Source organism: Schistocerca americana, chromosome 2, assembly GCF_021461395.2.
Source record: "Schistocerca americana isolate TAMUIC-IGC-003095 chromosome 2, iqSchAmer2.1, whole genome shotgun sequence".
Taxonomy (NCBI): domain Eukaryota; kingdom Metazoa; phylum Arthropoda; class Insecta; order Orthoptera; family Acrididae; genus Schistocerca; species Schistocerca americana.
In genome coordinates this window covers 763184947-763212667 of record NC_060120.1, presented here as the reverse complement: position 1 = coordinate 763212667, position 27721 = coordinate 763184947, and the positions used below count along the sequence as shown (strand labels likewise).

Sequence of the window (27721 nt, the reverse complement as noted above, 5' to 3'; positions counted from 1 at the left end):
ACGCTCTCTCTGAAACTCTGTACAACCTCTGGTTTAGTCAGTTTATCCAGGTCTCATCTCCTTAAATTCACATCTTTTTGCAGTTTCTTCAGTTTTAATCTACAGTTCATCTCTTATACCTCATATTTTTATGAAATATGCTAATTCCTTCTCTACTTTGAAACACAATGTCCTCTGAAGGTGATTTCTTAGTTAGAGGGACTTCCTTTAAGCAGATATACCTATCAGCTGACTTCAAGTTAAAAAAGGTGCAGCTCTAACACCAACTACGACAGGAATTTTTCCGTGAGTGATCCCCCCCGCCACTACTCCGTCACCTATAAGCTTTGTCAGCCTCCTCTTCCCATAGCTATTGAGGTGCAGGCCATGCCTAATGAAACTGATAGACACCACTGCAATGTGACCCATGCCTGCCTGCCCTCTGCCATCAGTGCCTTCTCCAGCACCATGTTAATGCGCCAAACAGCCACATTAAGATGAGGCTGACCATTATGCTGAAACAGTTGCACAAAATGCACATCAGTGCCATCAGTTTGAGTAGCTATCTTTACCAGGTCACAAACCTACATCATATTCCCCATCCCTGTCAAGACTATTCCCTACTCCACCCACTATCACTATCTGGTCGTCCTCTGTAAAATTTCTGCATAACTCCCGTATGTGCTGTCAGTCACCTGAGCCAACCCTGCACTAGTCTTCACAATGCTGGTGACCTGGTACTCACTCCCAAACACTTCCTGCACCTGCTGGCCCACACTTCTACCATGTGAACTACTTAACACAGAACTTTCTCTTTCTGTTAGACTTTGCAGCCAACTTAGGACTCCTAACTGCTGAGGACTGCAGCATGTTTCCTACAGCTACAAGAGGCTCCTCTCCACTCAACTCCGACAGTTGCATATACGCGAAGTAAAACTGCCTGAATACCTCCTCTTCCTAGCTGTCTTCTTGCTAACTACCAGTTCCCATTCTCCAACACCCTTCACCCTCCTCAACCTGTCTAGTTCCTCCTTTGCGTACTGTTACTGCACCTGAAGGGCACAAATGTGGTAGTAGTGTCAGCAAACTCCAAAGCACAAGGTGTGAGGAGAAAACCGGTGATATACTACAACACGAATAATTGGTGTATACAAAATAAACATAATTTCTCCAGAAATAGGAAGACTCATTAGAAATGAATCAGCAAAAATTCGAAACAGAAACAAAGTGCAAAAACAGAACAACAATATACCTGGGAATTAACAATTGATTAAGAACTCTCCTTCAAGATCCACACACGAGCTACAGCAGACAAAGCCGAAAATCTGCTGCAAAAACTGGCGAGAATAAATACTACGAATTACAGACTTCCACTTTCACAAATAAAAATCTACCACTCTGCAACATTTATCCATTATATGCTCTTCAGCAAGAACATGGGACACACAAACTCCGCCTGATGGCAAACAGAACTGCTGTGAGACAGGCAGAGCCGTGTGCTCGTATGGTTATCCCCACCTTTAGAACTACTTCTCCGGAAGCCCTATGTGTAGGCTTGGATGTCTTTCCAATTGACATCACCATTAGTTATAACGCTGCAACATATTAGATGAAGATGGGCTTCATGGACAAAATAATAGCAATCACAGATAAAGGCCATCTCAAAAGGTGACAGGTGAATACATGGCCAAGGGAGTTGGACACATGCGGAAAGGGACACAGAATGTCTGAGTTCTTCCCAAATAAGAGGGAAAGATTAAGAATAAAACATGCTACCCCAAGATATGAAATAATACATTTCCTAACTCTGCATGGTCCAGATCAAACACACCTTTATCAGATGAACACCCAAGAACACACATGGGAGAAAATTTGCTGCCCTAAACACGTAAAACTACAATGCACTGCACACAAAGACCAGACAACAAAGGATGACACAGAACTCCCTCAGGAATCCAGACAAATGGGCAGATCTACACAGAACAGCAGACACTAATCCAGACAAATGGGCAGATCTAGACAGAACAGCAGACACTATCTCAAGAATATGCAAGAGAGAGGCCTTGCAGACCCCATACCCAGACCAAATATAACCACAACACTGAATGACAGTAGTGATCATGTATAAAATGTAACATCATACAGTGATAAAGAGACAGATAGTGAAGAAGACACACATACTAAGTGACATTTAACAAATGTCTCTACAGAACTACATAAATAAGTAGAGTAATATTAGAAATAGAAATACGTACACTTACAACTCAAAAAAATGCTGGGTAGAAATGTATAACTCAACAACCCAGTTGTGAGATCCACCTTCATAACAAGCTCCATAAATTACTATCAGTAATGGTCTCTGAAGTGTAGTTCACAGAAGTTTATAAACAGCAAGCAACTGGATATTGTTGCCAAAGGGTCACTTAAAAACTGTAATTCTTTACAAAACTAACCCTTAACATACCACCAAATAACTCTACCATAAATGATTCATTCATTTTCAGATCTCTGCCTTTTACAAGGAATGAGTGATATATGAATAGAACCAAACTCACCAATTTTGAACTCTACGAATGTTCTATAAGAGCTGAAAATACAGTAATGGCAACATTGGTAAAATGCAGTATGTAATAAACTAAAACATACCATTGTATTACATTCCTTCAGTGCACTCCGCTGCAAATTCGAAGGACTCATGTCTATTGAGTATAGAGGGTTTTTCAAGACCTCGCAATGCCACTATTGCAATAATAGCTTCTTGATGTTTGTAACATGAACAACGTGCATTATCATGCAACATGAATTAACATGGACATTTGCGCCACACAGCTGCATGCAGATGATGTTCCACTGGTTGGCAGTAGTAATCAGTGTTGATGGTTTGTCCCTTTGGCCCAGTAGGCATAAGAACAACACCCTGGTAGTCATATGCAACAATCAGCATAAGCTTCACCCAAATGGCTTCCCATCAAAATTTCTGAGGATGTGGCGAACCTGAATGAAACCATTCATTTAATTGATGCTTTAATTCAGGCTCGTCGTTTGTGCCCACATCTCATCACTGGTGGCAATACACTACAGAAGTACATCTCTTTCGCTGTGGTATCTGTCCAGGTGGATGCCAGTCAAAGCATACCGATGCCATTTCTGTACATTGGTGAGTCGATGTGGAACCCAACAGGATGCAGTTTTCCTCATGATAAGACATTTTGCCAGCATGTGCCACACTGTATGATGACTGAAACCAACTTCTGTGGGTAATTCCCAGACAGTTCATGGATGGTCTATGTAAATGAGACTGCTCATGATGTCAATCTGATCTTGAGGAAAGTATAGCCGACCTGTCCAGTGCTATTCTGTACTCTCGTTCTAACAAACAAAATGTCTTGAACCACCCTATACAGCAATGCGTTCTCAGCATAGGCTTCACGTAAGACTATATAATGTTCTGATGCATATTTGCTACAGGCAACCTTGATTTTAAACCACAAATGTTTATCACCTTTTGAAAACAAGCTTTACATTGGTGAAATCAATACTTTTCACTTCAGCACCACACAGCAACAACACTTCCAAATCAATACTCCTCAAATGCACACTACACATCAGCTACAGTGCCACCTGACTTCTCCCATATACTATTTGTCCATGCCTGATCTCCTGCAAGTGTCTGGACTATGTTGCCACTGCATTTACAGTACGAGTGTATGTATGCAGCGCTTCATTAACTATTCTTCTGAACTTCATCCACAGTAACTCTACATCCTTCTGCCTAGAGCTGAATTTTTTGAATTCCTCATTAAGATGTGATACTAATGACTTTTATCTAGTTTCCTGAATATATAAATCTTTTTATTTTATTTTTTTACTTTTTATTAGCACATTGGTAACCATTTCTGCTACACTGCCTCTTCTCTTGTCTTGATGTCACATGTTAAATTATGTATACAAATCTTTTGTGATATAGCATTAATTGTAATAATACTATGATTGTGAGGTATTGTGAAAATTCTACATAAGGGCCAGTATTAGACAAAAGCAATTATGATATTATTTTAAAGCAGTTGTTGTGACCAGTATGCAAGTTCTTGTAAAATAGATGTTCAGTAGTGGGAATTCCAGAAGTGGAAATTGTTTATGAATGAGGAAATTACTAACTTGGATGTTGAAACTTATTTCAAAACTACAAAACATATTCCACATCATGTAAACATTTAACATATAGAAAATCAGTTGTTCCAAAAACCACTGATGCTGTGTGCAACATGATAGAAGAGTTTTCTGTACCATGTATGTAGAACACAGTTTATACTCATGCTGGCACTGACACAGGTGGTTACTGCGGTCAATGATGGCACGAAGCTAATGTTTGGACAGAAGCAAAGTCCAGAACATAGCAAAAGTCATCATAAGCATGCTCAAACAGTCCATCGAGAAATGTAAACACAAGCAAGGTCAATCACTCTACTAACATCAGAGCATTTCGAAGAATTCAGAGAATAGCGAGAACTGCCAGACAAAAGTGGACCACAGTTTTTATAGACACACTCATGTCATAGTTGGGTCTATATGACATTCCTGCTGCTGCTGCTGCTGCTGCTGCTGCAGCAGCAGTGCTCTGCATGTATGAGCAAGCTGTCACCCTGGCTGTAGTATGAAGCACAAATATCTAATCTTTTTTCCGTATAGATACTTCGGCTGGAAGGGGAATCTGAATACTAAAAAGAGGACTGGAATCTGACTTACTGGGAGATGGAGGTATCTTAAGGTGTAGAGGAGACGAATTTGGATTTGATTTAGCATGGAGACTTAGTTATGAAAGAGATTCCTTACCAATTGTGCCACACATGCTCAGAAACAGGCCCGTGTTAACTGGTGTAAGAAAATAATTAAAAAAAATTCATTTCTGGAAAATTGAAATCCACATACATCATTGTAACAGGAGGTGAAACTTACAGATTTTCATATGAGTCAGAAACTAAGCAGCAATCAGCTGTTTCAAGGTGAACCAAAACTAACTGAAGTGGTCCTTTATTGAAGCACTTCCAAGATTAAGATCAGCTGTTTCTTTGATTATACAGACATGTTGGAATCATCAAATAGCAGTTAATGCTGAATCATAACACAATTAGTATGCCACAATTTACATACGAACATCAAGAAAAATTACCAAAAATGTTAAATCCCTATTCATCATGACAACATCGGCCCATACTGTGCATAAAGCGATTGATTATTTGTCAAAGGAAAACATCAAATTAATGTCTCATCACATTACAACTTCTTTTTGTTACCTTATATCAAACCGAAAATATGTTGAGTTATTTTTATTATCGCAAGAAAAGTTGTTAAACCTTCCAAAATCTTGTTTTTGAGTTACCAACATTGGACAAGAAAAATGGTTAGAACACATGCAAAATGTTAGGGGCGAATATTCTGAGGAACAGTAGTATTATTTGTACCAAAAAATGGTTGTCCTCCACTGTTTTTGTAAAAAGGTAAAAATGGCACTTGTAAAATGGCCTGAGTTAGGAAATTGTGCTGTCAGCAAGATTAAGTATCTAGAAGTAAGAAATCACGCTGTTACCAAGGTTAAGTATCTATAAGTAATACTAAGGAGCAATACGAAACAAAATGAACGTGCAAAATGAGTGGCAGGGAAGATGAATTGAAAAGTTAGATAGGTTCACAGACAGTACAATGCATCAGCAAGAAAAACCACATACATGATGCTTGTGTGGCCACTTCTCAAGTATTGCTCCAGTGTTTGAAGTACTTATCAAGTAGACTTTACAACAGAAATAGAATAAATTCAGAAATCTGTTGCTACATCATAACAAATCAATACAACCAATTTGAAAGTGTAACAGAGGTGATGACGGAACTAAAATAGTCCTCCCTGATAGAGAAATGACTGTTCTTGTAGAATCCTGTTGAGTACATTTAGAGAACCAGTGTTCAAGGAAAATTTCAGTAACATCACTGCCTCGCTCACGTTTTGTTGGGGATAGTGACAGTAACATATGAGAGATTAAAGTATGTATCAAGATATATAGATAGTCATTTTTTTACCCTTACACCATACATTAATAGAATGTGAAAGAACATTACCAATAGTGGTACTAAGTACTGCACAGCAGTTTGCAGGTTATGTTACATACAGGTAACATTATAAAGGGTGAGGATGATTGGTTAGCATCTTCTATAAAATCCTTTAACACGTTGTAATTTATCCCAATATGACTAACAAGGGGAAGGCCTCAGACACAGACAACCAATTCGGCTCAAATTTGGCGGGTCGCTTGTGTACAAACCAAAAAGAAAGGACTCTAAGATATTTTGGGTCAACACCCTCACGATTTTGAGAAAAACACCCCTAAAGGTTATGAGGAGCAATCGACTCAAAATTAAAGTGATCGGTAGATAATTGTAAATAGAGCATTTTTCATAATCAGGTATGGGGTCCGCAAACGCAAACTTTTCCAGAAATCGAGGAAAGAAACTTTTACAACTGCCGCTTCTGTACCAACATGCTAAACGCTTTTCGCCGACCGCCGATAGCGTAACAGCCAAGGTAATTGGCTGGGAATGCGAAAAACCGTGTTCGAATCTCAAAGAAACCAAGTGGATGTTATTCTTTTCGTTTGTATGTTTCCATATCTCAATTGATAGGGATAGGAGGATTAATAAGGTAAGTAAATCAATAAGGAATGATAATAATAAGGTAGGCAAATAAATTTCTCAAACCTCTTGGGATAGTAAACAACTAAAATGTTACTCCAGGTCACTTTACAGTCGCTCTTCCAGTCACTGTTACGTGTCCTCACTTTTCTTCGAACAACTAGACGGATGGTAAATGTCATATAAACATTCGAAACAAATATACTCATGGCACCAAGAACATCTAATGAATGCAATCTTTCGACAGCTGTACTGTTCCTTCCGAAGAGGTGGCAGAAAAACTTGGTTTACATTTAAAAATATGTCTTTTTCGGGAATTAATTTTGATGCGTACCACGCATACGATATCATTGCCTGAAAAATCGGTGCTAAAAGTTGGTTATGAATTATGCTGTGAATAGTTATTGCATCCGTGCGATTGTACAATTCCCAGCCAGTTACCACGGCCTGTGTTTGGTCGTTGCGGTCGTCACATGACATCCGTTCAAGTTCCTTTGTTGATAGTTCCACTCAGTTTTTTTATTACAGAGGCCAACCGGCTCTCTGACCGAACACACTGTGCTACCGTACCGGCCCATTGCGCTATGGGTTCTGTCAGCGAAAAACGTTTACCATGTGGGTACAGAAGCTACAGCTGTAAAAGTTTCTTACCTCGATTTCTGGAAAAGTATGTGTTTTCGGACCCCATACCTACTGATGAAAAATGCTCTATTTACAATTATCTGTCGATCCCACCAATTTTGGGTCAACTGCTCGTCATAACCTTTAGGGATGATTTTCTCGAAAACGCGGGGGTGTTGACCCAAAATATCTTAGATTCCTTCGTTTTAGGTTGTACACAAGCGACCTGCCAAATTTGAGCCAAATCGGTTGGCCGTGTCTGAAGGCTTGTTAGTTGTTTATCACAGACTGCAGACAATGCAGAATCAAGATCCCACATGGAAGCAAGACACTTGGATACAGTTAAGGCCTTCTTCTACCGTGCAGGGTAATCCAGATCATAAAGTGGTCACTCATAGCTGACAACCCCAATACCTCTCTCACTGCAAAAAAAAAAAAAAACCCTTAGCACTTTCTCAAATATAGTGGCACTAATCACTGAAATGATTCCCACAAATCATTTTAGTACCACTGCAGACTGAAAACAATTAATAATTTGTTTTCAAATCCTCCATTCCTCACAACTAAAGAAAGTAAAGAGCACTCAAGAGATTACAATGCACATGTGGATTGGGAGGAGGGGGGGGGGGAGGGGGGGGACTGCCTCCATATACCCCAGAGTTGAGTTGTTGAGAGCATCACATTGTCAGAGGAATGCATCAACACTGGAATTGGGTCACCTTTTCACATCACACTACACTCTTTGGCTTTACAAACATTGCTCAGTGGAAAGTGACTGTTCACTTTTCTCAAGTAACCACTTTGTATGATCCTCCCACCAGGTAAAGCAGTACTGAAAAGGAAGTTGGCAAGATGAATGATCAACACATGCAAGCTTGCTGCTGTTACACAGGTTTGGTCTAGGGCACCTAGGTTGTACTTTACACTAGGTGGATCACATTACAAGGATACTAACAATGCTACTCAAACAGGTGCCCTAAAGCTCCAAACGAGCCTATGATGCAACACTGTCCCACAGTGGAACTACAAGTGTCATTCTTCAATTAAACTTGTCTCTAAGGCTCTGCAGATCTTCAAATGCTAACTTGCTGAGTGTGTTGCATCATTTCACATAGTGAAGGTGAAACCACAATCAGTCTGAGATAGAAATACTTAATAAATTGTTCCACTGCATCCTGGAAATTGGGGGAATCCATAAGAAGGCTTTCAGACAGACAAGAGCAGGTCACCAATCATTATCATATTCCTTCATCACTTAATTTTTTTCCCCGCATTGATTAAATAGTTTCTGGTTTGTGCCAGTATCATGTTGCAATTCCTTTCTATAAATATCTTCATTTAATTTAAACGCCTTGTGTGTGTGTGTGTGTGTGTGTGTGTGTGTGTGTGTGTTAGCTTTCTATCACTGCTATTTAGATGTACTCTTGCCGCTAATCAGTCCTGATTCAGATTCAAAGAACAGCTTCCTGTTTGTGCTAGTAAACTGACAGTCTGTGTTCAGGTTCTCTGAGATTAGATTCAGTGTTCCACTAGTAGGTAAGCAAAATTTGCCTTGCCTACTCAATAAACAGTAAAATATCTGTAAAGTTAAGGTGCTAACTAATTACTCTGGATAGTCAGACAATAAAAACTGTGCAGAGTTCCAAAGGGGGAAAAAAATCATTAGAACAGACATAAAAAAATAATACCATGCAATTACCTCTCTCATTTCTAAGTGCACTGTTCCACGTCTCATGCTGCCTTGAATATAAAATTTCATTCTTAGGTGGTTGATTCCATCTCGTTCGTAGAACAGGTGGCTGCAATTAAATAAGCAGACAATTGAGGAAAGTTTAAGTAAAGAGTGGATGTTCATTTTTAAAAATCAAACAAATCCATGTAAGGAAAGGGAAGCATTAAGTGCAAAACATATGAAAAACAGACACAAAAAAGGTAATGATTTGTAGTTGGTCAACAAAATTTTTTATGGTAACCTTTGAATGATTCATGTTGATGTACCAAGTTCAGTCATTTGTCTCCTGTTACCCATTCTGAATGTTTTTTCTCTGTTTGTTCCTCCAAACCATTGCCTCTTGTTTTTGCTTTTCATATTCTTAGACATGGCTGGTGAATGACAGAATCCTGCCTCTCACGTATCATTTTACGAATGTGGTAATGCTTATATGGACTAAACAGTTTTAAAAAACATTTATCCTACCTGACATGTCGTCTTCTGCCTCTTCTTGTTTGTTCGCCGAAACCCTTAATTGGTTCACCAAGAGCATTTATAATACGAGGATCTTCAATACATCTCTCTAAAGTTTTTGAGTAAACACTATTTGGGCTTTTACTAGAAAATAATTCCTTGAACACTGTATAAAACATGACACCTGTTAATCCCAAACCAGCAAGAATGATTCCCATATAGGAAACAGTTTTTGTTGCTTCTTTCACTGCAAGAAAGTAAATTATTAAAATTACAATAAATTAAAATGTGCATAATATGCAAATTCAAAAGTTAAATGAAAGGTGTAAGAAACAAGTAACATCAATGCAAATTCTGTTGGTATCTGTACAGCATAACAAAATAAATACAAAATCCTATCACATAAAAGTAGTGGCAAACTCATTTACACACACACACACACACACACACACACACACACACACACACACACACTATTGAATATAATGAGTAGACACCTCGGTCTAGGGATGAGCAATGATTATCAATATTTAAAAAATATCAATGTTAGGAGTTTAAAAATTAATGTTTCAATATCGATACCAAAGTCTTTGAAACAACGTAACATGGATGTTAAAGACAATATATCAACCTTCGACGTTGGCTTGTTCATACTGTCAATAATTTTTTTCATCATTTAAATTAATATATTTTTTAAACGTATCTTATGAAGACATCAGTGCTGTGGTTTGAGGAGTATAAATAGTATATGGAAGAAAAAGTCATACCATCATCTTTCGCACATATACTCAATTTGGTAGCAAAAATTTCTATTGCCAGAGCTGATTGATGCTGTGAAAAGGATTGAAATGTGGTTTAAACATAGTGCAGTAGAATGTAATGAGCCAAAAAAAAAAATAGAATCAGACATCAAATTAACTCAAGAAGTAAACACTAGATGGAATTCAACGTTGTATATTATTGAAAGATTTTTGCAGTCATACCTAGTGATTAAGAATGTTAAGAATTGCCATGCTAGTGGACCACCTGTGCTAATGGCTGCGGAAACTGTAAACTGTCAGATGGTTGTGGCATTTAAAACCTGTGGAAGTGTCGACTTGTGGAATTTGTGGAAAAAAAATTTGTTTCACGCAGTAATGTAAACCCAATAACAGGTAAGTGAAACATCTGGCATGCAAACAATACAGACACTGAAGAGAATCTGAAGAGTAACGTCATTACATAAATGAAAATTTGATTGCTACCAACTGAACATGTTAAAATATTAGTCATATCAACAGTGCTTGAGCCTAGATTCAAGAACATACACTTTCAAAATGCTTTAGGATGTTTGAAGGCAATCAAAACCAACAAGAATTTGCTTGCAGCTGTTGAGACAACTCTAAGTGAGGATGGTCAACACGTTGATACACAGCAGGGAAACAGGAAAACCATATTCGATTCATGGAGTAAACATTATAAGATGGCACAAAAAAGAATAATTTTCTAAGTGGAACAGGAACAGGCCTATCATCACAGTCCAGTTTTCAACTGACAGATCACCTTCTAGATCTTAAAATAGATCCAATAGAAGTATGGAATCACTTCATTGGTAACACTGTCTATCGAGAGCAACAAAAAATTGCACTTAAATATTTGAGCTGTTTAGTCACATTATCAGCTTCTGAATGACTGATCTCACAAGCAGGATACACTCTCAGTTAACAATGCAGTAGGCTGAGAGGAGAATTGCTCTCAAAAATGGTATGACAGTCCCTAAACAAAATGTGGTGTTTGTAGCTGTTGTATTTATTGATAAAGAAATGTATTTTATTTTGTTTTTACTCCATTCTCTAAATTTATTATTTGACTTTGATGCTACAAATTCTGTGTGTTGGTGTTATCCATTGATGATTTGCCAACACCATCCATCGTACTTCACTCAGATTACATTTACCATTTCTTTCTTTCTTTTTTTTTCTTTCTCTTTTTTTTTAAAGATCATTGTTTGGCCTTTATATTGAGAGAAAAAATATACACATAAATGACCATAAAATTGACAGTCCTGGAAAGCATCAGTAATAAGAACAGCATATGACCATGACTACTGAGGTAGGTTACAGAATACTCTCCAGCAGTATCCAAAATAATAATTATTAATGTGACTATACAGACAAAATTGTCGTTTAAGGAGAAAAAGTTATGAAACAATTCATTCATGAATCAAGCGTGTGATAATGTGTAACCTCATCTATTATCACTCGTGGTTAATATGAACTAAACCCAAGAGAGACGTCAACAATTAAAAAACAGGATGCACAATGACTTAATAATGAAACAGTCAACTTCCATCATTTTACCCTACAGTTGTTTTTCCTAAAATTAAATAATGTAGACAAACCATTTTCAAGTGTTTTTGGTGCTCCAACTTCATCTTTCCTCTTGACAGTAAGTGACGACTTCTTTTTCTCTTCATTACTATAAAATCTTCTGTTTACAAGTGAACTCTGCTTAACAATTCTGGTTACTGCTCTGTCTTGTGCTTGGCAGCCACAAAATGTTATAGCCAATCTTCCTGAATGCAGTGTGTAGTAACGTAATATTGTTTTTGCAAATGAAGTCATTTGTCAACTATTTCTGCGGAAAGGAAATTACACAAGTGATAAAGTCACATCAGGTATTTCATGCGACACACAATAAGAATTTAAGATCATATTATACAGTAGAAATGCACTATGACTTCACAGAACCAATTGATGAAATCTCATTTTTGGGATAGTTTATGATAACAACTGAATATATTACAAAAGCAATAAATATAAGAATAAAAAGTCCCGAGTTTTTTTGGTGAACAAAATAGTTTCCAATATTAACCTGCCATCGTGTGTAGGCGAATACAAATTTTACAATCAACTTGAACTTTTGCATTGTTAATGGCAAAAGTATTGAGAAGTTCTGTGGGCAACGGAGAAACACATGTTGAGAATTACTAAGAGCCAAGGGAAAAGAAACAAACACAAGGGGCAGTCATAAAATTTTGATTACCAACTTGAAAAAATAAAGTTACATAATTTATTTTGTTTGTTGTAGACACGTCTCCAGTTCTGATACACATCAAAATTGCCACACCACATTATTATAGCAACCACTAGTGCAGCTCTCTCTCTCTCTCTCTCTCTCTCTCTCTCTCTCTCTCTTTCAGTCCCTATGCCCTATGTAGGCACAGTGATGGGTTTGTGGCCCACATTACCAGCAAGTCTGTGCACCCTTGACCTAGAGTACACAAAGTAAAATGGTGCAGCCTATTGACAAAATGGAGTTTTGTGCAGTGTTTCATTTTCTGCAACAGCGGAAATGTTGCAGCTGTGTTAGGCCAGTCCAGATGGCTTCTTTAGCTGTGTGGATTGGCCTGACAAAGCCCAACATATCCTCTACTTCCACTCTTCCAGTTTTTTCTCCTTCATCATCACAATAATTTTTGGGGGCATTGTTCAGCCACACAAGCTACATATAGCTTGTTTTTGGTCCCTTTCTTTTTAAAAAGACTGCAATGCATCAAATTTCAGTAGTTTTGATGTATATAAAAATATTGTTTTTTCAATGACAAATGTAAGAATATCCTCAAGTAAATAACTTTCTCTTGAAGAATCCTTGAATCTATATTAACTTTAATGCACCTGCCTCCCTGTTTGACACAAAGTGTATTAGAGCACACAATGTCAATGAGTCTCCGCTGCCTTCCATCAAAGACCAGATAAGCAGAGAGAGTGAACAATGCAGCAGCTACAAATTAATCATCAGTTAACCAGCTCCACTATAAAAACAGTTGACCCCTCCATTTGTTCTGCCTGGACTGCATTTCAGATTCTATGGTAGTATCAGTGGCAACTGGAGGGAGGGCCCTATTCAGAAGACTCCCCCTGATCCAAGCTGTCGGAGCTGGCGGTCATGGGTGCACACGAGGTGTGCTTGCTTGTGTGAATGAACGTTGTGTCCTTCTTTTTCTGACGAAGGCTGTGGTTGAAAACTTGCGTGTAAAAGTCTTTTAATTGTGCCTGTCTGCAACTTAAGGTGTCATCTTTACGAAAAGTAGCAATCTATCTTTTCCTACATTGTTGACTTCAGTGTTTATCCGGATACACCGAACAGATTTATGATTTACCTCACAGCTGCAGCAGTATGACATCATGTCTAATGTATTTCAAATTTATTCCCAAGATGAAAGCCTACCCAGCAGAGGTACTTTTTATTGTATCATTTATCAAGCTGTCTTTTGTTTCATTCATGGATGAAGCATGTAAAAAATGACTGCTTGCATACCTGTCTTGAGCTGTTTATTTGCCTATTTCATCTGTATGATCTCTATGCATAGATACATATGTGGATGAAAAATCTTCATAGTTTCTGCTGTGAAAGATTGTTCTTGAAGTTTGCTATACTTTTTTGCAAGGTGTATAGCATATTTCTTCGAGTGCCTGCAAATTAAGATTTTTCAATATTCTGTTACTCTCTATCACCAGTCAGATATGCCTGTGAGCACTTACACCACCCTTCGTTGTATACACTCAGTGTCCCCTGTCAGTCTAATCAGATATACACTTCACTTCATACACTAGAGCAGTATTGAAGTATGGGTAATACAAGTGTTTTGTATCCAGTCTCTTTGTAGACAAGCTGCAGTTTTTCAATATCTTGCTGACAAATTGTAGCCTGCCAGTTGCTTTACCCACAATTGAACTATGTGGTCATCGCATTTCAAATCTCTATACACTATTACTACAAAATATTTGTATGAATGTAGTTGTGACCAATTAACCCTCACACTATAATACCTCATGAAATGTACAACATGAATTTCTCAGTTAAGTGAACCTGCATCTACTATCTATTCAGTATCAACTGTCCGCTGTATCATCCTTGTCAGTGGCATCATTCGGATGTGCTATAGAGAGCCACAAGGTCAACACACTATTATAGTGGCCATCATCAGCTGCCTAAACCTTGCAGCCACTTCTTCTCACTCAAGTGGCTCCTCAGTTGGCTTCACAAGTGTTTGTGCACCCCATCCAGTCCTCCCACAAAGGAAGAAGTCCTTGGCAGTACTGCGAATCAAACCAAGTTCCTCTGCACAGCACTCAGACATACGGATCTATGAAGGTGGACTTCTCAATTAACCCTTGATCAGGCATGCCATTTTTCATAAAACTGGCAGGTGTGCGGCGCTCTTCATACATATACAAAGAATACCTTTATGTTACCAAGGTAAACGTGTATGAACAAGATTACAGTTTACTCTTAGTTTAATTAATCAGCAATAAAGTAAACTAACATTGTGTGTGCTAAATCACTGTTTAATTAAGATAGTAATAAAATAAACCTTTCATTGAATCCCTCTATTGCCATACACAAGTGTTACCCCATAGAAATGACCCACCCGAGGCATCAAATAGCACAGTTGCATCAGATTTCTGCCATTTGTTTATTTGATTACTAACTATCTCATAAATAACTGTGCTGCTAGCTCATAATCTGGGTCATTTTCTTGCACCAATTGTAAATTTTTTCTCATCTATTTTGTGGCTTTTTTATATTGTGGCTGCTCACTTGGATGTACGACAACACAGTGTTAGCTGAAGCAATAATAAAGAAATAGATACGGGCTCAAAATTGTGAAACAACAGGAAACGGTACAAAACAAAGTTATTTTTGAGTGGCACACTTTGTAGAAAGGCACACTGCTCGAGAGTTAAGTACCAGTTGCCAGTAGTTCCACAAGACTAATGTTTTGTTGAGAGTTATTGGCACATTACTGCTACTCTTATCAGACAGAATTTCTTCACAGACTGAATTATCTGTAAGAAGCCTAAGTCATTAATGTGTAACAGGAATAGCAGTTCCTCTGGGACATATCCAACTGTAGATGACTTTCCATCCAGGGTAATGTTAGGGGGTTTTCAATCATGTCAAAAACCTGATTAGATATAATGCAGAAACATAATTTCTTTAGAAAGCACCTATGTAATACCGGATCAAAAGTCCACAGTCATATCAGCCTGGTTTCTGCTATTCTCGGAACTGTGGATATAATCTGTGAAAACAGTGCATTGAGTTTCATATGAGCAATGTTTTGAGAACCTATGCTGATTTACGTGGGAAACGTCCAGGTACTCATAATGTTTAAAATCTGAGTATGTTCTAGGATTATGCTACCACCAAATGTAAGTGATATAGGAATTTACTTCTCTGGATCAGTTCTACTTTGACCTGTATTTTTTTCCAGTCATGGGGACCACCTCTCTGCTCAAGGGATCTGCAGTAATAAGGTCGAGAGTGTAGTCAGTTATCTAACAATCCCTACAAAGCTTGGTAGAATTCAATTGGGCTGAGATACATTATTAAGTTTTGTGCATTTAAGCTGCTTTTCAAACACAACTAGTAGTGATTTCTTTGAAACTCATCTCAGCAGCTATACAACTATTGAATATGGAAACATTGTTTGTTTTTTCTTCGTAAGGGAAGATTTGAAGCCAGAATTCAAAATTTCATGCTTCATTTTCAAATTTTATATGAAGTGCTTTCTCATAAGTGTATGGGCAGTGTTTCTCACAACAGTAACACGGTTAATGTAGCGCCAAAATTTCTTGGGGTTCCTGGCAGGTCCTATGACAATATTTGTCGAGGGTAGTTACTGAAGATTTCACATGTTGCCTTTCTGATAACCAAACACATTTAAATTAATGTCTTTTGTTACTCATGTGATAAAGAAGACATGTTCCCCAAACAAGGAAACAGTATGTCACACACACCAATTTTTGATGGCAGGTTGAAATATTGTTGTACTGGAAAACAAATACTTGATGTAACCCCAAAATTAAAGCCGAAGTAAAGACCCGTCATTTGGTTGTCTATTTAGCCACAGTAAGATTCCTCTTTAGTCACTAGCAGAACAGATCCTAGGCATACTTATTGGAAAAAAGAATTACTAAAATATCTATAAAAATTGAGCGCTGGGCAATTAAAACATTGGCACAGTTAATGAAGTACATGAAGATCAGAAACTTCCTGGCAGATTAAAACTGTGTGCCCGACCGAGACTCGAACTCGGGACCTTTGCCTTTCGCGGGCAAGTGCTCTACCAACTGAGCTACCGAAGCACGACTCACGTCCGGTACCCACAGCTTTACTTCTGCCAGTATCTCGTCTCCTACCTTCCAAACTTTACAGAAGCTCTTCTGCGAACCATGCAGAACTAGCACTCCTGAAAGAAAGGATATAGCGGAGACGTGGCTTAGCCACAGCCTGGGGGATGTTTCCAGAATGAGATTTTTACTCTGCAGCGGAGTGTGCGCTGATATGAAACTTCCTGGCAGATTAAAACTGTGTGCCCGAGCGAGACTCGAACTCGGGACCTTTGCCTTTCGCGGGCAAGTGCTCTACCAACTGAGCTACCAAAGCACGACTCACGTCCGGTACCCACAGCTTTACTTCTGCCAGTATCTCGTCTCCTACCTTCCAAACTTTACAGAAGCTCTTCTGCGAACCATGCAGGCTGTGGCTAAGCCATGTCTCCGCTATATCCTTTCTTTCAGGAGTGCTAGTTCTGCATGGTTCGCAGAAGAGCTTCTGTAAAGTTTGGAAGGTAGGAGACGAGATACTGCCAGAAGTAAAGCTGTGGGTACCGGACGTGAGTCGTGCTTCGGTAGCTCAGTTGGTAGAGCACTTGCCCGCGAAAGGCAAAGGTCCCGAGTTCGAGTCTCGGTCGGGCACACAGTTTTAATCTGCCAGGAAGTTTCATATCAGCGCACACTCCGCTGCAGAGTGAAAATCTCATACATGAAGATCAGTTTAAAATAATATCTCCAACATGATCAGCACAGCTCCAATGACTGAATTAATCTCTTTGCTGGTACTGTAACCTATTTCACTACATCTTTTGTTCTGGTTGTCAATCCTAAGGGTGGTTAGGTGCAGTTCTTCAGTCATCTTCATTTCAGCGTGACAGCAGCATGTTGTATCATTTCTGATCTACACTGTATAGTCATGTAATTGTTCCCTTCTGCCATCCCTCCAATCACACTTTCCAGCTGCAACTCATGCCACATTATGTGCCATACTATTTTGTCTCTCTAATTCATTATATTATTCAATAGGTAATTTTCTTCATTGAGTCTTTGCTGGAAATCTTCCTTGCCTATTCAGTCAACTCATCTGATCTTCAACAGTCTCCAGTAATATCATATTTAGAAAGCTTATTTCCATTTGCACCATTGCTCAGGATTTCAATCGATACAGAGCCATGCTCCAGACATGGCTTTTCATTTCTTGTGTGTTTCAAGATTTATATTTTTGGATATTTATTTATTACTGCTTACAATCTCAGTACCCTTCACCTAGATTCTAACGTGGGTCTCATTTCCCTATAGCTACAGAAAATTGTATTCACCTTTGATTAAAAATTAACTCCCTGTTAGGTAGTGTAGTTAAAGCATTTACAATAACTGATTAAATTAAATATAAAAGAAACAATGAAAACCTACCCAAAATACACCATGGTAACACATTTGTCAGTAATCTACACAGATGGCATACTGGCAGTTCATGATCTTAACCACTGCGACACCCAGGGCTAAGAAAGTTATATTCTTCAAGAAACCACTCTTGCAGAATTCTACATCTATGACCTACGCTTTTGTCTACGCAAGTGAGCCCCTGATCGCAAGAGACAACGAGCAAAATATCTAGAATCGAAGTTGCAGGAAACCCAAACAATCAAATCCATCATGCATCAGCCCTGAGATGTAGCCAAAGGTGATGTAACACTGTTGTCCACCGTCCCAGTGGAGTCAACCAGTAGGACCTACTGGATCCAACACACCACCATCCAGCAGCCAGCTCTAGCTAGGAAACCACGTAAGTCACCAATAAGTTCTCATTCAGTCTGCTGAATCTGCCATAGCTGCCACGTTGTTGACCACATATCCACTGCATCTGATCATCCTCTACGTAGCAATGAATTCTGACATCGGTGAATGCTCTATAATATTCACTACGGTCACAGTATTTACTTCAGCACCACCACATAACATGTGGTTCTCTCTAACAGTGCATTTATTTTGTAAATATTTTCTAAATTGCGCCCCAGATACCCGATTTGCCACTTTGTTCACAAGTGTCATTTCTCTCCAACATCGTCACTTAGTCTTCCAATGCCTGTTATTTGAGTCCGCAAAATTTCACAATCAAGGTGCCCTAGTAGTATATAGTCTGTTGTACCTATGGCGCAACATGCCGGCATATGTAAATATTCTGGGTATGGTGTATGGTCTGTCACACAGTGAATCGTACATGTAGATGGACCTATATGGCTCATAAGCATATTCTCTTCATGTTTGGAAATCTGTCATCTACACTGTGACCTGTTGTGCTACTGTCCCAATCTCTTTGCCACTCATGCACTTACTGTAATTTTAGTTGTAGTAAAATGTGAACACCACTCAGGCATTAGGTATGTTCTGACTGCTGCCTTCAAAGAAGGGGCAGCAAATAATCTCCACTGAGGTGACAAAAGTCATGGAACAACAAAATGCACATATACAGATAGTGGTAGTAGTGTGCACTGCATGAAATAGCTGCAGAAATCAGTGTGAAATGTACGACAAACATATCTGTTAGGACAATGCGCCGAAATGTGGCATTAATGAGCTATGGCAGCAGACAACTGACAAGTGCCTGTGCTAACTGCACATTGCCTGCAGCACCTCTCCTGGGCTCGTGACCATATCAGTTGGATCCTAGATGACTGGAAAACCATGGCCTGTCAGTTGAATCACAATGACAGTTGGTAACAGGTGATGGTAGGTTTCCAGTGTGGTTCAGGCCCCACAAAGCATGGACCTAGGTTGACTCCAAAACAGTGTGGCTTGTGTTTACATGGAATGGACTGCGTCCTCTGGTACAACTGACCATGGACTAGAATAGACCATTTGCAGCCATTCATGGACTCCGTGTTCCCAAATAATGATGGAATTTTTATGGACGACATTGCACCATTTCACTGGATCATAATTGTTCACTATTGGTTTGAAGAAGATTCTGGACAATTTGAGTGAATGATTTGGCCACCCAGATAACCCACATGAATCCCACTGAACATTTATGGGGCAATCAAGAAGTCAGTTTGTGCATAAAATCCTGCACCAGCATCACTATCACAATTATGGATGGCTATAGGGGTAAGTATGGCTCAGTATTTCTGTAGGGGACTTCCAACAACTTGTTAAGTCCCTGCCATGTCAAATTGCTGTACTTAGCTGGGCAAAAGGTGGTCTGACACAATATTAGGAGGTATTCCAAAACTTTTTTCACCTCAGTGTATGATCGTGACACATGATCAGCACATCACCAATCCCGCAGGCCCTTATTGCCAGTAGATTAATCCTAATGATGCTGCTGCTTCTTTATTCAAGCAGCTGCTAATTTTGAGTCAAGAGACTTAGTAAACCCCCACCTTACAATTGACTTTTATCAATTATATCACAATTCGTGTGCCCAAGCACTGACTGCAAACCCTATAATTCCAGTGGGGATTGCTTTTGATAGTGTGTAAGCAGTTACAATGGGATCTTAAAGTCAATTGTGTCCAGTCTTGCCAAATGTTTGTAACATTGGCAGATTTCTGACATATTTGAGAGATGCATGTGTGAAAGTTATGCCTCTCATTCAGTTGTGTGTCTTTAACTTACATACCTCTGTTCAGCAGACTAGAGCTCCCCCAATTCTCAGAGTGGGAGAGGTTGCCACTGAACAGCTGGTAGGTAGTCTTACTTGCTGTGCTTTACAATTTATTACATGAGCAACACTTTTGCATCATACCAAGCACATCACATGGTTTTCTTTCCTGCCTGGTTCTTGAGTCCTCTGCAACCACATCTAGTATATCATCATAGGCTGTGACTGAGCATTTTTATTCAGAGTTGTTAGTAATGGCTCCAACCTAGAATTTTTGGATTTCAGACTAACCTTATGAACGCATTGTTGATTCCTCCAAATTTGTGCTTTTCAATATCAATAATTATTTTCATAGTCGACAAACATTGCCAATTATCTGCCACTTTGAAATAAACGCTTATCAACAATACAGTTTCTTTGTGAGATTTGAGTCTTTTTTTTTCGTATCATATCAACTAATTATAACCCATCCAGCTAGTCAACTCATTAAATAAGCACATTTCACAAAACCTAAAATGTTTGAAGGAACATTTGTAAAATATAAACTTATGTAATTTATAATTTAACAGGTAGAGTTTACACACAGAGTGTTCTTGTTGTAAATAATAATTCTCTTACTCTTCTTGGGTCACCTAATAACATAGGCAAAATATGTGTATCACCATAAACAAGTTTTATATAAAGGGGTAGAATTCAGAAAAGTCACACAGATCCCCACGTCAGGGGATACTTATCAGACAGGATGAGAAAGGAAGCCTCCCTTCACCAGGGTTCTGGGTGACTTTTCTGGAACTCTTACGCTTTACCCAAATCTCTCCAGTCCTTTTCCTTCACCCCTCTTCCTTCCCCTTCAACTGTTCTGCCAGAGGAAGGAACCACTGGCTCTGTAAGCTTGCATAGCTAAAAATAATAGAGGGAAACGTTCCACGTGGGAAAAATATATCTAAAAACAAAGATGATGTGACTTACCAAACGAAAGCACTGGCAGGTTGGTAGGCACACAAACACACACACAAAATTCAAGCTTTCGCAACCAATGATTGCTTCGTCAGGAAAGAGGGAAGGAGAGGGAAAGACGAAAGGATGTGTGTTTTAAGGGAGAGGGTAAGGAGTCATTCCAATCCCAGGAGCAGAAAGACTTACCTTAGGGGGGAAAAAGGACAGGTATACACTTGTGCGCACCCCCCCCCCCCCACACACACACACACACAAGCAGCCCCCCCCCTAAGGTAAGTCTTTCCACTCCCGGGATTGGAATGACTCCTTACCCTCTCCCTTAAAACCCATATCCTTTCGTCTTTCCCTCTCCTTCCCTCTTTCCTGACGAAGCAACCGTTGGTTGCGAAAGCTTGAATTTTGTGTGTATGTTTGTGCTTGTTTGTGTGTCTATCAACCTGCCAATTGCGACTGATTTGTGAGCAGATTTTTTTACCTATCCAATTACATCATATTGTCAGAAATTTATTATTTTCATTACTATAAAAGTGTTGACACATTTCAAGACTCCAAGTACATCGGAATGTGAGATGACAACAACACTATCATCTTTTTGATTACCTACCCTCAATGAAAAAGAGCATGAAAGCTCAGCAACAGATCATTGTCTGAAGTGCCATTACTTATTTCCTACATGAATGTAGTGTTCCCCGCCCCCTCATTTACAGTTTGAGAGTTCGTCAAATTATGTTCCTTTTTCTTATCCTTTTATGTCGTGTCTTTGTAACAATATGCTGTGATAATTGAATTACTATTATGAGCACTTGATGTGATTCAATGAACTTTTGCAACTAATGTTACAACAGTGCTGTGAGTTACTCTATCTTAAGACATGTTGCACAGTTTCTAACAGTAATACTTGTCTTACTGTATGAAACCTTTAACATATATTGAGCATTTTAAATTAGGTGCACAATTATATGAAATATTGAAAATCAGTCAGATTTGTGAGAGGAGTGATGTGGTGCTAAGTGTCTCACAGACCACAAACAGCACTACATACAAAGTTAATCAAGTATTTTGTGACAGTTAAACAGTCATTCATTCTAATTTTGTGTGAAAATAATATAATGCATGTCCAATTTACCAAACAGAAAAAATTTTAGTCTATCTTACTTTGAAATTTTGTAAGACAAATGACAATTGTAAAATGTTGCAAGACCATGGCACCAAAGCTGATACATATATGCATGCAATCTAGGAAATCTGACCCATCTGTCACCTACTGATGTAATTTTCATAATCTATCACTTTTTGCACATCATCTAGCATATAACCATTTGCAAAAATATGGCTGTATCATTAACTGTTTACACCAAAGAAGCACAAGGACCGCTCGTGCTGAACCTCAACTGATATATATAGAAAACAGTCTAGTGCACTAAAAATTATTAAATGCAGGCAGAAACGAACAAGATGACACGCAGATACCCACACTAAATTTGATCAATGCTGGCAGTATATGCCTTATCTCAGTAGTAAAAACGTGTTAACAATTATACCTGGAGTTTCCTGCTGAAAGTCTTGAAGGGCAGATTTTTTTCTCATTTGCATGTAAGGGAGTTAAAATTATATTCAGCAATCACAGTACAATCAGCAATCTCACAAGAAAGCTGTCTCAAGAGAATGACAGTATCAGTGTTTGTCAAAACGACATTTAGCACCCCGTCACAAAGTAACAAGAAGGATATTCTGGATGTCTTGAATAGTCTTCCTTCTGGGATCACAGAGTGAGTACATGACTTTTTAGTGAAGTAGATAATCAGAACAAAGTGGGGAATCTTTCTCAGTATGATAAGGGCCACAAAAATTCACTTACATAAGGGACTTCAAAACGAGAAGAGCAGATTGTTATGGCCCAGTGCCTGAGAACAGATATCCACAAATGGTGAAGCTGGTCAGGTTTCCACATGCTGCTGTCATCGGCATCTGTGGAAAGTGATTAAAGATCAATAGATCCATGAATAGGCAACAAAGTGCTTTGTACCCACACCTTCTTACAGAATGTAGAGGTCATAGGCGTGTCCTGTCTTTGTAGCACGATAATTGACAATCTGCGGCAGATGTGATGCTTAAGTGCAATACTAGTGCAGCCTCATATGTTTTGGAGCACACTGTTGAGTGCACATTGCTGAAGTTGGGGATTCTCAGTGGATGACCCCTATGTGTTCCCAGCTTCCAGCAACATCTTCAGTTATGATTGCAATGGGTATGGGATCATCAAGATTGGACTGTGGTTCACAGGTACTGTGTTTTTGATCAGATGAATCACGTTTCTTGTTACACCTGTCAATGGCCGTGTGTCGAAACGCCATCATCCAGGCGAACAGTTGTTCGAAACACGCATTGTGCCTGGATGGAGGACAGTGGAGATAACATGGAGTACCCTCACATGGGCTTCCAAGGAGCCTCTGATAGTAATCAAAAGCACCATGATGGCTGTGGACTAAGTTAGTATTATTGCAGACCATCTGTATCACTGTATGCTTGATGTCTTCTCTGACAGTGATGGCATCACCTAGCAGGATAACTGTCCATTTCGCAAGGCAAGACCCTTGCTACTGTGATTTCGAGGAGCTTGTTAGTGAATTCATGTTGACGGCTTGGCCATAAATTTGGCTGAACTGAACCTGATAGAACACATCTGACATGCAATTACGCACCAGCTCTGTGCCCACAAACCACCAGCCTCTGTTATGGGAACTGCATAACCCATGTGTAGACATTCGGTGCCACACACCTAAGGAAACCTACTGAAGACTTGTCAAATCCATGCTATATTGCATTCCAAATGCAGAACAATATGTTATTAAGTAAGTAGTTACAATGTTTTGGCTCTTCAGTGTAGTTCTGCCAGTTATGCACAAGAGGCAACAGAATTATGAGGACAGCTTAGTAGCCAAAGAACCTGGTAGCCCTCTCTCTCTCTCTCTCTCTCTCTCTCTCTCTCTCTCTCTCTCATATGGCATTACAGTAAAAAGGCTCCTTTAAAGTTAAGTGGTTATCCAGGTTTAAACCTCCCTTGTTTTCAGTAAAGTACTCCATGTAAATACTTGGCTTGGGCAATACAATACAATACAAGAGTCCTGGATGAAATTGCGAACAGAAGAAATCCTCCTCCGAGTCTTTCCTTCTCATCCCATCCAGTAAGTCTCCCCAGACCCACAGTTCTGGGTGACTTTCCAAAATTTTCCCCCTTTTCCTAGACCTCTCCAGTCATTTTCCTTCACCCATCTTCCTTCCCCTTCAACCCTTCTTCCTGAAGGAGCCACTGGCTCTGAAAGCTTGCCTAATTACAGCCTCCTTTTACGTGTGTGTTCTGCCGCCACTTTGTGAGTAGATTTTTTTGTCTATCTAATTAATTTATTTTGAGAAGAAATCCTTCAATTGATAAGTGAAAGAAGGAAATACAAAAATGTCTGGGAGAGGAAAGGAATACAACAATATAACTTCAAACTTCCAACACATCGTTTAAAACTTTATGCCCAAACACCAGCGTATATGGTGTTAAAAATTTTAAATAAAATAAAATATATTTAAAATGGAGTTTGGTTCACTGAAAAGATTGCTCTTTACTCTTCTGGTGGAAAAGTGTTATTATTCTGTCGATGAATTCATTGAGGACAGCTTCATGGTCTGAACACAGGGATTGTATTACATGTATTATTTTATGTACATGTGTAGCTGTAACTTAGAAATGTAAAATATAATGTAAACTTTTGTATTTCTCTTAAAAAAGTGAAAAAAGTTTCTTTTGTAAACCTTGACATGTCTCCTGTACATCAAATCAAATGATTTGAAAATTGTACGTAATGATATGAATAAATCACATATCACAAAGAAAGTGTCACTTGAGGAAACTGTAAATTTCAAAAACTGTAAGGAGATGGAATGGCTGGTCATTATTTATCTTCTGTGGGAAAAATTCAAAGTACTGGCAATAGACAAACATAGAGGTAGAGAAAATTACTTGCGTTGACTTTTATGTGAGTTTATTGGCTGCACTTAGAATTTCGCTTCCTGAAAATGTATATTGGCCAGTCATTGTGTTGCCTTGTAATAATAACACATGCAATTTAAGTCATGTATAAACTAACTTAATAAAAATTGCAAGGAAGCTAAAACAAAATGGCTGCAGAAAAATTGTGAAGAAATTTAAAAATAAATGGCAGTTGGGAAGAGGGATTAGCAGCAGAAAATTAAAAAAAAAAAAAAAAAAAAAAAAACTGTTAGATAATTTAAAAGAAAAGCTCTCAGCAACTCAGAGCAGGTAGACAGGAACAGTGCCCTGAGAGCCTCTACAAGGGGGATCAATTCTCCATTAACATGGAAGAAGAAAGAATGGGTGTTGATTCGGAGGACAGAGAGTATTTTATATTAGAGTCAGTTTTTGACAAACTAGACTTGTAAGGAAACACGGCAGAACATGAGGAAGTGACAGCCTAACAAATACTCAATTTGTGTGAACAATCTATTAGATTAGAGATGTGAAATGTGTTTTATTCATCTCACAATGTACGCAGTTTCAGAACATACGTCTGATGCACAGGAGACATGTCAAGGTTACAATTTGCTTATTTAAAATTTTGTCACACTTACAATAATACTTTGTGGAGAATTTACTTAATTAAAATAAGTCAAGCTTACGGTATTTACATCTACTATAACTATCATAAATTTTTATTCCATTTTAGGGATCCGGCTCAAAGTATCATGCAACTTGCTTTTTAAAATATTTATCTTCATATTCATTATGTCGCACCCTTTTATTGTGTTGTGATTTTCATGGCTATATACTGAGGAGTCTGTGCACATAGTTTTAAGTGATGAGAGGTGAGCATAAAGTTTTCTTTATGTCTTGTATCATATGAGTGTTCAGAATCAGACTTTCAGAAGAATATATTCCACACAATCTCAAGATTAGCAAGGGCAGTCAACTTGGCAGCTGATGCATCCGAGATGCTGATTAGACACACATACAGAAGAATGGAAAAGAAAATTAAGTTTATGTTAATGACACCAGTTTGGATTTAGGAAAGGTTCTACAGAGGCAGTGCCGATGTTACACTTTATAATGGAAACAAGTCTATGAAAAATCAACACACTGCTATATGATTTGTCAAATGAGCAGAAGGATTCAACGTAAAATGGTGCAAGATTTTTGAAATCCTCAGAAAAGTAGGTATATTCTATAGGGAAAGATTGATATTATAGAATATGCACAAGACCAAGAGGATACTAATAAGAACTGAATATCAAGTGAAGAGTGCTCAGATTAAATAGAGCATACAGCAAAGCTGCAGTATTTCTCCTGTATTGTTTCTTCTATGTACAGAAGAAGCAATTAAGGAAATAAAAGAAAGATACAGTTGTGGAACTAATATTCAGAGTGAAAGGAAATCTATAATAAGATTCACTGAGGACACTTCTGTCTTCTTTGTAAGTCAGGAAGAATTACAGGATATGTTGAATGGAATAATAGTTTACCGAGTACACAATATGGATGGAACGGAAACAAAAAAAAAAATGAACGTAATGAGGAGTAGCAGAAACTTGGCATCGAAATTGGGGACAACATAGCCGAAGTAAAAAAATACCGATATCTTGGTAGAACAATATGGTGTAACAATTGAAGCAAAGAGGGAAGCACAGGTATAGAGCATTTCCCCAAAAAGAAGCTTACTAGTATGAGGCTTGTTCAGATAGTAAGTGTACTGTGACCTAACAGGCTGTGGTCTTTTTGTTTTTTGAGATTTGGCTTCACTGAGTGGTAAAGGGGGATACCATGATCAGAGCAAGCATCACTGAAACATCATAGTATGTAAACTCACATTGTAGTGTCCAGTTGTGTGTTTTCAATAAGAAAACCCACCAAGTGCAAGCCATAAGCTGCGATCCATTTCCTACTTATGGAAAGAATAACACCGACCAATTTTTTTTTGTGAATCAAAAGTTTTACGGCTAAGGTGTTATGAACAGAAAGTGTGTGTAATTGGTGCAAGGAGTTTAGTGGAGGCAGAACAAATGTTCATGCTGAACATAGAAGTCAAAGACTGATGAATTGGTGAACAAAAATCGAGGGAACTGTTCGTGAAGACTGCAGATTGACATTGGATATTTCTGCGATATTTCCATAACTCTCCAGCACTCTCTTATATGAGACACAGAAATGCTGGGATACTGGAAATCATGCTCAAGATGGGTCTCAAAATAGCTGACAGAACAGCACAAGAAAAATCGGGTTAACAGCAGCTGTGAGTTTGTCGAATGACTTGAATTGGAAGGTGAGGATTTTCTGAGCTCTATTGTGTCTGGAGAAGAAACATGGTAGCTTATTATATGCCTAAGACAAAAAGACAGTAGTCACACCAATTCCCTATCAACCAAAAAATTCAAAAACAATTTCAGGCAAAAACATCAGGGCCTCAATGTTTTGCTACTGAAAAGCCATCATTTTGGTCGAATTTCTGGCTTAGGGGAGGACCATTAATCTCAATAATTTTGTGAGACCCTAAAATCTCAAAAGGAGTGTTCGAAACAAAAGGAGGGGAG

At 38.6% G+C, this 27721-nt stretch overlaps 1 protein-coding gene across 5 annotated transcripts in view; it reads right to left on the bottom strand.

The window, feature by feature from the left end:
• Window positions 1–27721, bottom strand: part of LOC124595085 (mitochondrial import inner membrane translocase subunit Tim21) — a 48525-nt gene that overhangs the window by 7654 nt on the left and 13150 nt on the right. For 4 of the 5 annotated variants that reach the window (XM_047133673.1, XM_047133670.1, XM_047133672.1 and 1 more), the window contains 3 exons: window positions 11847–12082; window positions 9479–9713; window positions 8981–9080 (listed from right to left, as the gene is read on the bottom strand). In XM_047133673.1, the coding sequence (XP_046989629.1) occupies window positions 8981–9080; window positions 9479–9713; window positions 11847–12069 (558 nt within the window). In that variant the 5' untranslated portion in view covers window positions 12070–12082. Of the gene's footprint in view, window positions 1–8980; window positions 9081–9478; window positions 9714–11846; window positions 12083–22988; window positions 23011–27721 lie in introns of those variants that run through there. The other variant, XM_047133674.1, reaches the window with a different exon arrangement.